This window comes from Lepidochelys kempii, chromosome 4, assembly GCF_965140265.1.
Source record: "Lepidochelys kempii isolate rLepKem1 chromosome 4, rLepKem1.hap2, whole genome shotgun sequence".
In the NCBI taxonomy this organism is placed as follows: domain Eukaryota; kingdom Metazoa; phylum Chordata; order Testudines; family Cheloniidae; genus Lepidochelys; species Lepidochelys kempii.
In genome coordinates, this window is record NC_133259.1 from 39,910,400 (window position 1) to 39,924,213 (window position 13,814).

General features: G+C 37.5%; 1 protein-coding gene across 15 annotated transcripts in view; it reads left to right on the plus strand.

Annotated features, from left to right (window-relative positions):
- The window catches only part of BLTP1 (bridge-like lipid transfer protein family member 1), a 246,599-nt gene that overhangs the window by 82,838 nt on the left and 149,947 nt on the right, over positions 1 to 13,814 (plus strand). For all 15 annotated transcript variants that reach the window (XM_073341054.1, XM_073341048.1, XM_073341041.1 and 12 more), the window contains 4 exons: positions 868 to 965; positions 5,598 to 5,776; positions 5,922 to 6,028; positions 8,930 to 9,138. In XM_073341054.1, coding sequence (XP_073197155.1) covers positions 868 to 965; positions 5,598 to 5,776; positions 5,922 to 6,028; positions 8,930 to 9,138 — 593 coding nt within the window. The remainder of the gene's footprint in view (positions 1 to 867; positions 966 to 5,597; positions 5,777 to 5,921; positions 6,029 to 8,929; positions 9,139 to 13,814) is intronic.

A 13,814-nucleotide genomic window follows, 5' to 3' on the forward strand; every position in this document is an offset into this window, starting at 1 on the left:
ATAGTTACACCAATCTGCCTGGTACTAAAGTTAGGCTTTCTGGCCTGTAATTGCAGGATTGTCTCTGAGCCTTTTAAAAAAATTTGGTGTCACATTAGCTATTCTCCAGTCACCTGGTACAGAAGCTGGTTTAAATGATAGGTTATATACCACTGTTAGTAGTTTAGCAATTTCATATTCGAGTTCCTTCAGAACTCTTGTTTGAGTATCATCTGGTCCTGGTGACTTATTGTTTAATTTATACATTTGTTTTACAACCTCCTCTATTGACACCTCAATCTGGGACAATTCTTCAGATTTGTCACTTAAAAAGAAGGGCTTAGGTGTGGGAATTTCCCTTACATCCTCTGGAGTGAAGACTGAGTGCAAAAAGTCAAGAACTCGCTGGATGGATTGATTACAAGGAAATTCAATACTTATCTGAAGGACATGGCACACGTTTTCAAGCATTAACAGAAAGAGTTTGATGGTGTATTAAACCATAAAGCCACAAGGCATTAGGTGTGACATTTTGGATCTTTCTGATGGTGATTTCACTCTTGATGGATAATTTTGCTTCACTAGCTGGAATGGTTTTCTTTAGACACACTAATGCAGAGTACAAGCTTCCAAAAAGGCTAGGGTTCACAGTTTATTCCACACGTGTGATAGTTTAAACTTGCCATTTTCTTTATAGTATGGATTCTGTAACAGCTGTTTCTTAATTCTCACCCATATATTTGCAAGAAAACTTGTCTAATCAGGGAGATACTCCCATGAAGGAGCACTAACTTAAAATAGATAGGACTTGTTAGTATTGCTTATAATAGAAAAGCATTTAATTTAAAAATGATTTTTATTTGAATTTATTTTTCTCTTTTCTTGTAGTTTATCTGGCAGCCTGTGGGGAAACTTTAAACATTATTTTCTCTCTGCCTTTCACTGACTTTGTTCCAACCACATGCAATACTAGGTTCTCTTTAAGGGTAAGTAAAACTTTATATGCTTGAATTGCTACTGTAAACAGCATAGTATTTCTTCGTGTGTAAGATAATCAGTTGCCCAGTAACTTCTTGCTTCTTTGTCTAGGCCTTGTCCCAGGCTTGGGCAAGGGATTTTCAGAATCCTGTTTCCTCCCTGACTGAGAGGAAAGGGGAAGAAAAGATGTTCTCTTCCACTGCTTATTCTTATACCTTTGTTCTGATGAGTCCATAGTTAACTCCTTCCTTGCCTGCGTTAGTACATTCCATCACAAGTACTTTCTATTTAATATATTTTTAATCCTTTGTTAATTTTTCTTCTTCCACTCTCCAACACCGCCACCCTGCCCCCTTAAAAAAGTGGTTTCTCAAAGGAGCCACTCTTCAAAGGCCAACAAAACAAAATTTGCAGACCAAGCCACTTTGGAGATGGGAGCCCCAAAATATTAAGGACTTCTTGAAAAGTAAAGAACAGATATTTTTAACAAACATAACTTTAAAACATATATTCTGATGCTTTCACACTTTCCTCTCCAAACTTCCTAGAAAATTTTACTCTCAGATGACACTTGTCATTGGAAAATTCAGCGGGATTGCTTTCTTTTTGGGGAAATTGTAGCTAGGATTTGAAAATGAGGTTTATAATGCGTCATTGACTTCAACCTTACCTATGGATTGGCCATTGCTAATTCAGCTTTGTTCTAATAGGTAGGGCTGATAGTGCTGTGTATAATGAAAAGTGCTAAGTAACCTTACCTATAAGATCTGATTCACAGTCGCTTATAACTTTGTCAAACTTTAATCGTTGGGGCTGAAATTTTCTATGCCTGTTGTCTGCCTCAGGCTGAATGTTTTGGAAAGTTACAGCCAAAATGCTTCAGCCATTTCTGCGAAAGGGAACATGGTAAAAGATGCATTGTTTTGCCCTTGTTAATAATTTCCTTAATAGTTTTGCTGAGAAGCTGTAGAACTGCCATTCTTTGGCGTATGAACTTAAAATTTAGCTGGGAGGTTGTACTTGTGCCAGAGATGTGCCTTTTGCCTTCCCTGTGAAAATATATCCAAATTTGGCAAAGCCTAGGAAAACTTATTTTGCTTCCTTCTTGTGTGTGTACCTTATTCATGATACCTTATTTAAGTACACAATCACTTATTTTTTTCAACAAAGCCCCTGCCTCCTTCAGCTTATAGGATGGATGGTGCTATGGCAGTGAATCAGGGCAGTGTAGTGAATGCAGCTGTTGTCTGTAAGACCTTTTTGATTTATTTGTTACAGAAGCTACAAAGTATGTGGTAAATGAGCCCAGGGATTGTAGGACAAGGGGTGGCCTTCTGATTAAGGCAGTTGAATATATTGGAATTTGAATGTTGAATTTGATTCTACCCCTGCCTTTGTCACCGTGTTCTTCTGACACGGTGGGCAAGTTATTTAAATCAAAGTGTTCACAGTTGACCACTATTGTTTGTGCCTCATTTCCTGGGTGCTCATTGTGAGACAGCTGCTGCCAAATTCGTAGATGTGCTGAGCGCTTACAACTGCAACTGAAATTGATTGGAGCTGTACTTTGAATATATTTGCTATATAATGCTAGGTACTCTGAAAAATCAGGCCATAGGTGTCTCAGGTTGGGCACGCAAAATGAATGGATAATTTTGGAATTAATCTGTGCTTCAGTTATAGAAATATGAATGTGTCCTAATCTCAGAGTGTTGCAAAGATAAATTCATTGACGTTTTTGAAGCAGCATAGTGAGAGCAGCATAGAAACCCCTGTGAAGAAATTAACAATTTTGTATTCAGTGCAGGGTTTGAACATTATACAGAGTGTAAAGTCATACTTTTGAATGTGGAATATTAAAAAAAAAAAAATTGGATGAGGCAGGTGTTCTTTTGTGAAAAATAGCATGATCACGTAACTAAAGACTGTAATAATGCATGTGCACAAAAGGGCTGAATAAATATCGCACAAGAAGCCTTAATTCTGACATTTCTTAACTTCTGAATGCTGGATTTTGCAACCTTAATGTTCTTTTAACATAGTTTTAAAAAATTATGTAATATATAAATGTTTGGGTGTTTTCCCCTACGTATAGGGTTCATCAGTGGTGGGGGATTAAGCTGTCCATGTCCATTAATGTTAATGGAAGTAATTTGGTTAAATCCACACATACTGTGCTGAAAATGTGCCCCCTGAAAATTTTTGTCTTCTGATTAAACTTGTCCTACTCTTATATAAAGTATTTGTAAATATTTTTACAGCACAATCTGATAGAACTTCATTAAACTAAGAAAAGGATTCATTGGAGACCAGAGCTGATTTTGTGCAACATTTTGGTTTCTGTAGGGTTCAAATAATATTTTTCTACCCTGTTAGAAATCTCTTAACTAAGAGTTATACGAGGTAATTGTTGTTAATTTTATTTTTAATTCCTGCCACAAAGCAGTTCTAAGAAAGTAATGCTTTTGCCCCAGTTAAGCTAATTAAAATGTGAGGCTCTTAAATTTTAGCTGGTTGAGTTAGGGGAAAAAAACTTAACAGTTTACTGCATAAAATCTGTACCTTGTTAATTTGTCTTATTTCTCATCTTTCTTAAATGCTGCTATTGCGAAGTTCTGTATTAAATCTGATTTTGAGATAGTGCTATCCAATATTTTTCTCTTAAGCATTTACAAGGTCTATCCAGAAGCTTGCTTCTAACTGGTGACACAATAGTTGGGGTTGCAGATAGCAATTTCCCCCATCCTCTTCAGATTGACTATATTTTCAAAATGGAAAATCGGGGTGGGTGGGTTGGGGGGTGGAGATAAAGAGAATCTGGTGGGGAAGTGAGAGGAAAAAGGGATGCCTCTTTCCCTTCGGAATGAAAAACTCTGATACTCGATAGGAGCAGGTGGGAAAACAGTGTTTATACAACTGTCACCCTTTTATTGTTTCTTCCTAGTTCCCTCTGCCTCTGCCCACACCACTTCATCTACTAATGCATGTGCTCCCCTGCCACTTAATTCTGCTCAATCCACCATCATTCTGAGTCAAAACCTCATCTTTCTTCAATTTAAACCCCACTTGCTCAGAAATACGCCACACCAGTCTGAGAAACTCCCTTCTTCACAGCTCAGAAACCTTCCCTCTTCTACTTCACATCCCACCATCAGGAATCTCCTCACCTATTTCAGAAACCTTCCAACTTTTTGCTGGGTCTGGAAGAGCATGGAGCATATGCAGTTGATCTGAAGCAGCCCTGCAGAAGTCCCTGTTCCATGCTTCCTCTTTATTGCTGCTTGCATGTGCTGCAGGACCTGATGACCCCCTGTGGATTTCAGGTGTACCACAGACTCCAAGGTCTGGGATATTCCCAATGGCTGCCACTGATTTTACACTTTGTAGTAAATTGGCCACAGTACACAATTGTGGTGGTACTAATAGCCCCTAATGACCAGCTACTTCCATCTAAGACTAACATATATCTTAGGACACTGACTGCAAGTTTATTTTATATATTGGTGATCGGAAGGCACTTAGAAGGTAACTCCCTCTTCCCGGAAAATTAAATGTAGTATTTTAGTGACATAACTTTTGTATGCTTTCAGTCCCCAGAAAGATGCTCTTCTCCAAGGGAAACCGCACTGCTTTAGCCAGCTCAAAATAATCTTGCTGTCCTATTCCCTTGATTTCAGATATTGTGTTTTGTATTTATGGCTGTATTCCTTGAAAACTTGTTCTGTATAAAAGCTTGTTTTCCTGATATGAAAATTTTTGAATACCAAAAATCCAAGTATGTAAATGAAGATGAATCTTAACAAATATTTTTCAGTGATAATGTTTTTTTATTTGGTATTAACTAAACTCATGGGTATACTGCTTGCAAGATTAGGCCTTATGCCCATATCCTGAGAAGATTTATGCGTGTACTTAATTTTAAGCATTTGAGTAGTCTCATTGTGTCCAGAAGTTAAGCATCTTGTTAAAATATCTTTGGGAAGCACATAGTCTAATAGAGAACTGTATTTAAAATTCATGGATTCTTTCTTTGACTCATCCAGTAATTTTCTGAGTGATCCCGATCAAGTTTCTTAAATGTCTCTGAATGTTAGTTTGTATAGGCAGAACAGAGATAATACTTAACCACCTCACATGAATCTTGTGAAGTTTGATTAATGTTTAAAAATACTTGGAAACTTTTTATGAGCAGTGATGTAAGTGTGAATTATTATTATTTTTAGTAGTAGTAGTAGTAATTAGAATTTGAAATCTTCAGATTCTAGGGTTTTGGGGACTTGAATTAAATATTACATTTTTGAGGTTTTGTGATCAAAAGGACATTAATGTGTCAGTGTGCTCTAGAGGGCAAATCAGAAAACGTGACTAGAAATCATGACTCCTGTGTTCTATTCCTGGATGTGCTATATGGCCATGAGCAAGTCACTTGGAGCATGATTCTTTTCAGAAGTTCTGAACACCTCTGATTCCAGTTGAAATCAGTGGGAGCTGTGAGTGTTCAGCACTTCTGAAAATCAGGACCTTACATCTCCTTGCTGCATGCAGTTCATCTGTCTATAAAGTGGGTATACCGATGGATAGAACCGTACAAATAGTACTTTGAGTTCATGTTATGAATATTGTTAATATTTAATTTGTAGGGAGAAGATGTCGATCTTCATTTATTTCTACCAGATTGCCATCCTAGTAAATATTCTCTCTTTATGTTGGTGAAAGATTGTCATCCTAATAAAATAAGTCCTGAATCCTGTATTTCGGCTGAATGTCAAAGTGGTCAAAAAACAGGCAAGCCCAAGTGGAGGAATATTACTCAAGAAGAGTGAGTTCTGTTACCTCATGGAATATATATTAGCTCCTTGTATATTTGTGTTTGGAGTAGAATATTATTAGTTCTGTTGTCTTTTTGTATGCAATAGGAAAAAATGGAACAATGGGTACTTTAAAAATATCTTTCTTTTGGATAGGGCTGGATGGGTTGAATGCTGGACTGTACCAAGTGTTACATTCACAATTGACTACACTTGGCATCCAATTTATCCACAGAAGGCAGATGAACAGTTGAAGCAATCATGTAAGTGTCACTTCATTTCTGTTGTATTTTAAGAGTGATTGCAAAAAAAGCTGCGACTTAATACGGTCATTTTGATTTAAAATCGTAGTTTGCACCAAAGAAATTGAAAGCATGCAGATGTAATGGGGCCATTGTGATGGGCAGGCAATATTTTGAATAACTTTACATTCTCCTTCTTCCTGGACTCCAGCTTAACTCTTTGCTAAGCACAGGGTAGAGTTCCATCTTTTCAGGACTTGTCAAAAAGCATTACACAGAGTTAGATCTCAGGGCTATTGTGTGTAAAACCATGGTAAACGGATGTTAATAATTCACAGTCAATTTTTAAAGAGAAAGTAAAACAAACATTTAATGCACAAAAAACACATTGTAAATAGCGTTTGCAATATTATGAATAATTTTTAAGCAAAAGCTATTGGAGAATAAATCTACTGGTGTTCCATCTACAAACTTCCCCCTTTTGCTTCTCTTACAAACATTAAAATATGATGTTTTAACGTAAGATTTTTCTGTATTTCAGTGCACATATCAAAACACATTTCCCCCTGATCTTCTCTGAGGTGATTTCTTCTTAATAGTGTGGCCCTAATATGCAGTGTGTCACCTGGACTCTTCAGAGTTTGAGACATTTCAGAACCCCATCAGCAAAACAAACAGCCTGAGGATCTCCATAGCTAACAGTATTCCAGCTCTTGGCTCAATAACTGAGTGATCCTCACAGTTGCTGTTGAAACAGAAGTCTGCATCCTGTATCCAAAGTGGTACAGGGATTGGGATCAGCATATAAAATATCAATTTCCTGAATCTCGATAAGGTTCTCTTTCTATAGGATACCATCTTCTCCCCATAAGTCCTGCCAAGACTTATAAGTCAGGCAAGAATGCACAAACCCTCATTTCACTAAGTGCTGCCCCATTTCTCTCTCTCTCTCTCTCTCACACAGAATCCCAGTTTAGAGCAGTTAGCTGATAGCCAAATGTAAGGCTCTGTTGGTGACAGATGCTTCCCCGCCCCACACCCCAAGCCCTTCCTCTAGGTCCATAAAACACATTTCGGTGGACCAAACGTTATCCTATTGGAGGGCTGCCCTAGTAAATAAAGCTAGAATAGTACTGACCTGTATCCAAAGTGGTACAGGGATTGGGGACCCCCCCATCATAGTAGACAACTCTTGCTTCTGTATCAATCAGTGCTGTGTCCACTGTACCATCTGTAACTCTTATATTTATAACCTTTCTGCCCTGCACTATAGCTCAGCTCTCAAGGGTACCTAGAGTATGACCTGCCAGGTGGGTTGCCCACAATGAAAACTTCATATACAGCTTCAGGGCATGCAGACCATGTCGGTTAGCTCCCACACATAGTCTGAAAGTTTCTGGGTCCTTCTAACTGAATTGCCCTACTCTGCACATGTGCATCGACAGACTATCTATTTAATATTCATGTCTCCTCCCTATTGATACTTTCCCCCTACCCTGGAAAAAAACAATCCAATGCTACAGTATTAAGCTTGTGGGTTACACAGACTATCAATTCTTGTCAAGTGGGATAACCTGAATCTTTGAGTTGAATCAGTTTCATCAAAAGCATGGTTTTCAATTTCAAATTTTAAGAAGATGCATCATTTCTCTAAGTGAAAAGCAGGTAACAATGCATTAGACTTGTCCAAACTTGTTAATCTAACCTTGCCCTTTACCTAACAAATAGAGCAATTCTGCTAAATGAGTCATTTCACAAATCCAAAAATTTCTTGTTGTGTGGAAGACAGTATTATGGGGTACATTAATTTTGCCCGGTAGTCGGTTTTCCAAGCGGTCTTTCTATTCTTTAGGTAATTTTGTAATATTCAGCTCTTACAGTATTGTACCTTTATAGACAGAGATGGAAGTAGGTTTAGAAACAGGAATGTGCTGGCTACCAGTGTTGCCATTTTCAGCTGGCAATTTACTGTAGATATATAGTTCTAGTAGAAGTGAACCAAGAGGATGGGTTAGGAGTGCTACAGATTGATTTAACGGAAGGTATTTCATACATAAGTGTTGGCAAGGATGAAACTGCGAAGGTGCTTGTGGGAGAAGGGGAGGTAAACAGACAGGGGAAATTGGAATTATTAGTTTGAGGGGCATACAATAAGCTCCAAGATAAAGTGATAATCTGAAGGGGCAAGTTGTAAAATGGGTTTAAAAGTAAGGTTAAGCAGTTTGTCATTGATATGGTAGTAAAGTGAGAGCAAGTGAAATGTCTCTGAGTGTGGAATGGTGTCATAATGATGAGCCAGGAAGGTGATTTTTAGAAGTAATTTTAATTAATGTGATTGGGCCAAGGTAGGTTTTAAAAAGGACTGCAGGGGTTTAAGTAGTCCACGATTAGAGATAAGTCCCTCCATGAGAAGAGAATCCAGGTCACTTGTCTAGAGCTATACTAGGACTATAGTGCTAATGGGAGTAAAAAAAATAGTAAATTTTTATTTTCTGACAAGTCAGTCAAAAGTCTGAATAGACACAGGGAACAAATCTGTTGGGTAAGAAAGAGATACATCTTCTATATAATCTGTTTTCTCGTCATGACATGTAACCAAATAATGGCCATTTAAAAATTAAATACTGAGTATTTACAGTAGAAAAAGAATAAAAAACAATATTTTTTTTCCATAATTTATCTTAAAGATATTGGCTCTCTTGTGCACAGTAGCTGTTGAATAAAACATTTCATACTCTGTTAAAATTACTTGTTTTTTCATTGTTTGCTTGGAGAAATGTATTTATTATACATTATAGAAATACCAGTTGTCTGATAGCCACCCACACTGGAAAACTACAAATCTGTTCTAACTTAATCCATGTTCATTTGTAGAAATTCACAAGTAAATTCAAAAGATTTACCTTTTTGTTTATTCCTAAGTGTCAGAAATGGAAGAAACTATGTTATCTGTACCAAGGCCATCACAGAAGACAGCCGATAGAATCATTTCCTCTCCCACAGCCTCAACTCGCCTTCCTGTTGACCCCTCGGAACTTCCACCTGATAAGCTACATGTGGAACTAGAAGTCTCCCCGGATTCTCAGATCACCCTGTATGGACCTCTACTAAATGCCTTTCTGTTTATAAAGGTATGAAGAAAAGTAGCACTCACCATTCTGACAAGTAGGGAAGAAATATTTAACAAGATTAGAAGTTCAAACCACTCCAATTTTATAAAGCAGCAAATACCCTATAAGAGAACATGCTTAATTTTTTGGAATTGTGGCACTTGCTTGTAACAAGGTCTTCTCATAAGTTGCTAAGAACCTTGTTTTTCCAAAACTGAAGCAAACCTTTTTTTGCATTTAATTGAAGTTAACCATACTCAAGCATGGTCAAGTTTAATCAGATAAAATACAGCTTACTTACAATAAGAGCAGTCCCATGCAGAATCTCTTTTTAGTGTTAAACAAATAAAAACCATGGAGTCCTCTGTCCCAAATAAAAACTAGTAACTTAGTGATGTTTTTTCTAATGGGTGTGTAGTGTAATATTGGCGATGACAGCCATGTGACACAGAGAGAGTACTTGATAGTCTAGTGTGCTATAAAGGTTTTTATTGGTATGTGTTTGCAATAGTTGTATTACTCAAGCCACACATGAATTAAACAGGTCAATCTAAAAAAGTGACATTTTAAGTATAGAAAAGAGGTTATTTTTAGGTGCTTTCATCTCTCTCCTGCGCCCTCTACACTTGGACTAAGGCATCTAGCTTGACAGGCAGAGGATATAAAACAGTCCCTATATATATTTTTAAACACTAGAAAATGCCTTAAATTGCTTTTCTGTAACCATGTGTGTTATGTGTAGGATACATGATACGGAATAAAGGTTTGTATCAGCACTTATTTCAGTTTACATAACTCACTTGTGACTTTGTTACTTATGAGTATTGCACTCATTGCAAACTCACAGGGTGAAAATTTATATTGCACTATCTTGCTCATGAGTGACTGAGAGAATATGTGTGTGTGGGGAGGGGGTGGGGAAGGGTTGTTGTTGTTTTGGCCCCAGTAGATTTTCTGGATTCCTTTTTACCTTGACAAAATCCAGGACATTCAAATTTAAGGCTGATAGTGCATCATTAACTCATCCCCATTGTGCATATATAACCCACACACCTTCTGGGTGTGGTGTTCTGTCCCGTCTGGTGGCACCGAGACTACTTGGAAAGAGTTAAATGAGTTCGCTCTACAGCCTTAGCTAACAGCCAGTTGGCTTTTAGCTCATGCAGTAGAGGCTCATGCACTTTAAACTCCAGAGGCCCAAACTTCAATCCCATCTGACGACGGCCGGGGTCTGTCAGTGTTACACATAGGTATTGTCTGACTCTTTGAACAGGGAGTGATTAGTGTCTTACAGGATGCTGCTATATATTTGCATAGCAGGGAGCATGAAAGGATCATTTCAGCCTTAACTGTTAATTTAATGAGATCTTTGATGTTGGTTTTTGGTAGTAAAAATTCAAACTGAGCTACCCAATTACACTATAAACAGATGTTTAATTAGCATCCTTAATTTTTTTTAGGTATCTTTGCAGAACTTGGACCCAGCATACACAGGGTTCTGCTTAGGGTCAGCATTTCTTTAGAGACGCCTGATTTCTGCAATATATTGAATTCTTTGAAATGTCTATAGTGATGCACAGTAGGTGGTAAAATATTTTGAGTAAATTAAAACTTTGAAGACATACCCTCCAAGGACATATAAAATAGAATATTTTTCATTTATTTTCTTGGATATTAACTTTTTCATTTTAAAATGCTTCCATTTCCTCCCTCCTCTTCTTGGCTGTGCCTTCTTCTAGGGCAGTGATTCTCAATCAAGGGTACACATACCTCTGGGGGTATGCAGAAGTCTTCCAGGGGTATGTCAACTTGCCTAATTAGTTGTCTAGTTTTACAGCAAGCTACAGGAAAAGCACTAGTGAAGTCAGTACAAACTAAAATTTCATAAAGACAATAACTTGTTTATACTGCTCTATATTATTACTAATCATGGGTTTCAGAGTAGCAGCTGTGTTAGTCTGTATCCGCAAAAAAAAATATATAACACACACACACACACACACACACACACACACACACACACACACACTTTGTGTGTGTGTATATATATGTGTGTGTGTGTGTGTATGGAACACATAGTAAGAAAATTATATATTTATTTATATATATAAAAATATTCTTACTATGTGTTCCATTCTATGCATCCTATGAAGTGGGCTGTAGCCCATGAAAGCTTATGCTCTAATAAATTTGTTAGCCTCTAAGGTGCCACAAGTACTCGTGTTCTTTTTACTAATCATTGTTTCTCAACCTGAGGGGTGCGATTAATTTTATAATTGTATGGTAAAAATGAGAAAGTCAGCAATTTTTCAGTAGTAGTGTGCTGTGAACTTTTGTATTTTTATGTCTGATTTTTTTTAAGCAAGCACTTTTCAAGTGAGGTGAAACTTAGGGTATGCAAGACAAATCAGCCTCTGAAAGGGGTACAGTAGTCTGGAAAGGTTGAGAACAAGTGTTCTAGGGGAAATGGGGGTAGAGCGGGTATTGTTGTTGTCTTTCTGGTGTAAAAGGGAAGGAAGTGAACATGTGAATCTCACTTGATTGCTTAGGAAACGTTCACTTGCTCAGAAATTTGCTTGGAGTAAAGCAGGTTGGCTCTATGATCAGTTCTTTCAGGAGGCTTTCGTTGCATGGCAGAGCAGGGGGAGTTTTCTGAGATGGGGGTAAATTGCAAGGCCTCTTAAGTAATCAACTTTCTTGGCTGTTCTGAGATACTTACATATACTGGAAGAGAATTCTGGACATTTGTGTAAGTTATGAATTTTAGGTGGGACTTAAAAAAGTGCTCACCAGTGGCTTAGCTGTGCTCTCATTGAAGTCAGTGAGAGTTTAACCATTGAATGTGGTGGAAGTAGAATTAAACTAATATGAAGTGCATTTGAAAAATCTTCCCCATCTCATGATATATTTATACTGTAGCATCCACATGATAGGAAGTTTTTGTTCTGGCCTTGTTACTGTAAAACTCCGGAGGTTCACATGATAGTTTCCCCTTTCTCAGAACTCTTGTTCTCTGGAGGAAGCTTCCTCTGATAAGGCTGAACTCCTATGGTATTTATAAGCAATATTATGTCATAATACAGGGAATGCAAGTGCTTGGGTCTTCTAAAACTATCTTCTAAAACTACTGAAATACTCTTCGAAAATTTAAATGAATGACAGTCTTTCCAAGTGTTCCCATTTGTTATACTTGCTAGTATTTTTGTCATTTGTGCTTAGATTCTTTTTGTCCAACTTTGTTGGCAATGTACCTTCTTCTTTTTTGTTTGTACTTGCTTCTTAATGACTTTTGTGTGATATGGTTGGTTGTTGTTTTTTTTTAAATTTTCAGTTTGTGTTCATGGATTCTGTATGTGGGAGGTTTCAGTTGCATATGTATTTTTCAGAGTTTAATATGACTTTCAGTTCTTCTAGCTGTGAAGCCCTTTAATGTGGAGCATTCTGTTTCTTCAATTCACCAATTTGTAATAGATGCTTGTAGCACTTTGTATCCTCTATGAGAGACTCTAGCAGCAAGTTCAGTATTTTTAATACCCTCTACTGGTCCTGCCTTAACATACTTCTGCCAGTTCTGTCTCTGTCACAACATTCAGCTCCTGCAGAGGAATATCCTCTGAAATTAGGAAAACATTTAAGTGACTGTTCCAAAAAAAAGAAGGGGGGAGAGACTGTACGGTGGAGCTTCTAGGGTGACCAGACAGCAAGTGTGAAAAATTGGGACGGGGGTGGGAGGTAATAGGAGCTTATATAAGAGAGAGACCCCAAAATCGGGACTGTCCCAATAAAATTGAGACATCTGGTAACCCTCGGAGCTTCTGAGGTGAAAGCTTCTTATTTTGAGTGCATTGTATAGCATTTTAATTCATAAACCACTTTAGAAAGAAATACTATAATTGAATTATATTGCATGTCCCAGGTCAGGCTTTGGAATATGCCTTTTATGCAGGTCTTTTTCAAGGGTTTGGAGGATATTAGTCTATTTTTCTTCTTTATATTAGATAGTGCCTCTTTATGATTTACTTGACATTGTCTCACATGCTTGGATTGAGGTCTTAGAAGGCAAGTGACATGAAGGGTGAGGACAGAGGGATACAACTAAATATATAACATTTTAGTGTACACATTTGAATTTTAAAAAATGATCCTCAGCCTCTCAACCTGGTCATTAATTGTCTGTCTGTCTTATAGGATGAAGGTAAATCTCAGACATTTAAATAGCTTTTGTCCCCTTGCAATATTTATTTAAATGACAGGGTGGGAGGGGGGAATTAATTCCTCCATTTAAAAAAAAATTCTGGCTATCTTTTTCTAAAAATTAAATTGTATATTTTGTGACTCAAGGGAATAGTAATTGGATATAGATCTCTTGATCTCATGGTTATTAATTCAAATCTAGCCCAGATTAGTAATGACAAAAATATCCTTGCAAAGCTGAAGACTGGTGGCCTGTGTGAAATAAGTTTGGACTCAGTCTGGTTCCCAATTGACGAGTGTGTACAGCTCAAAAACCATCACCACAGTTGACATTAATTGGAACATTCTTGATAGTGTTGGGGCCAGAGATTGGCTATACATGGAGATTGAATTATCTTATTCCTAGAGTGGCCTCTTCCAGAGTGAGTGAGGTAGCACTACTTATACATGTGCCATGACCATTCTGTGGCTAAAGAGAAGACTTCACTCCTCAGGGTGCTCTG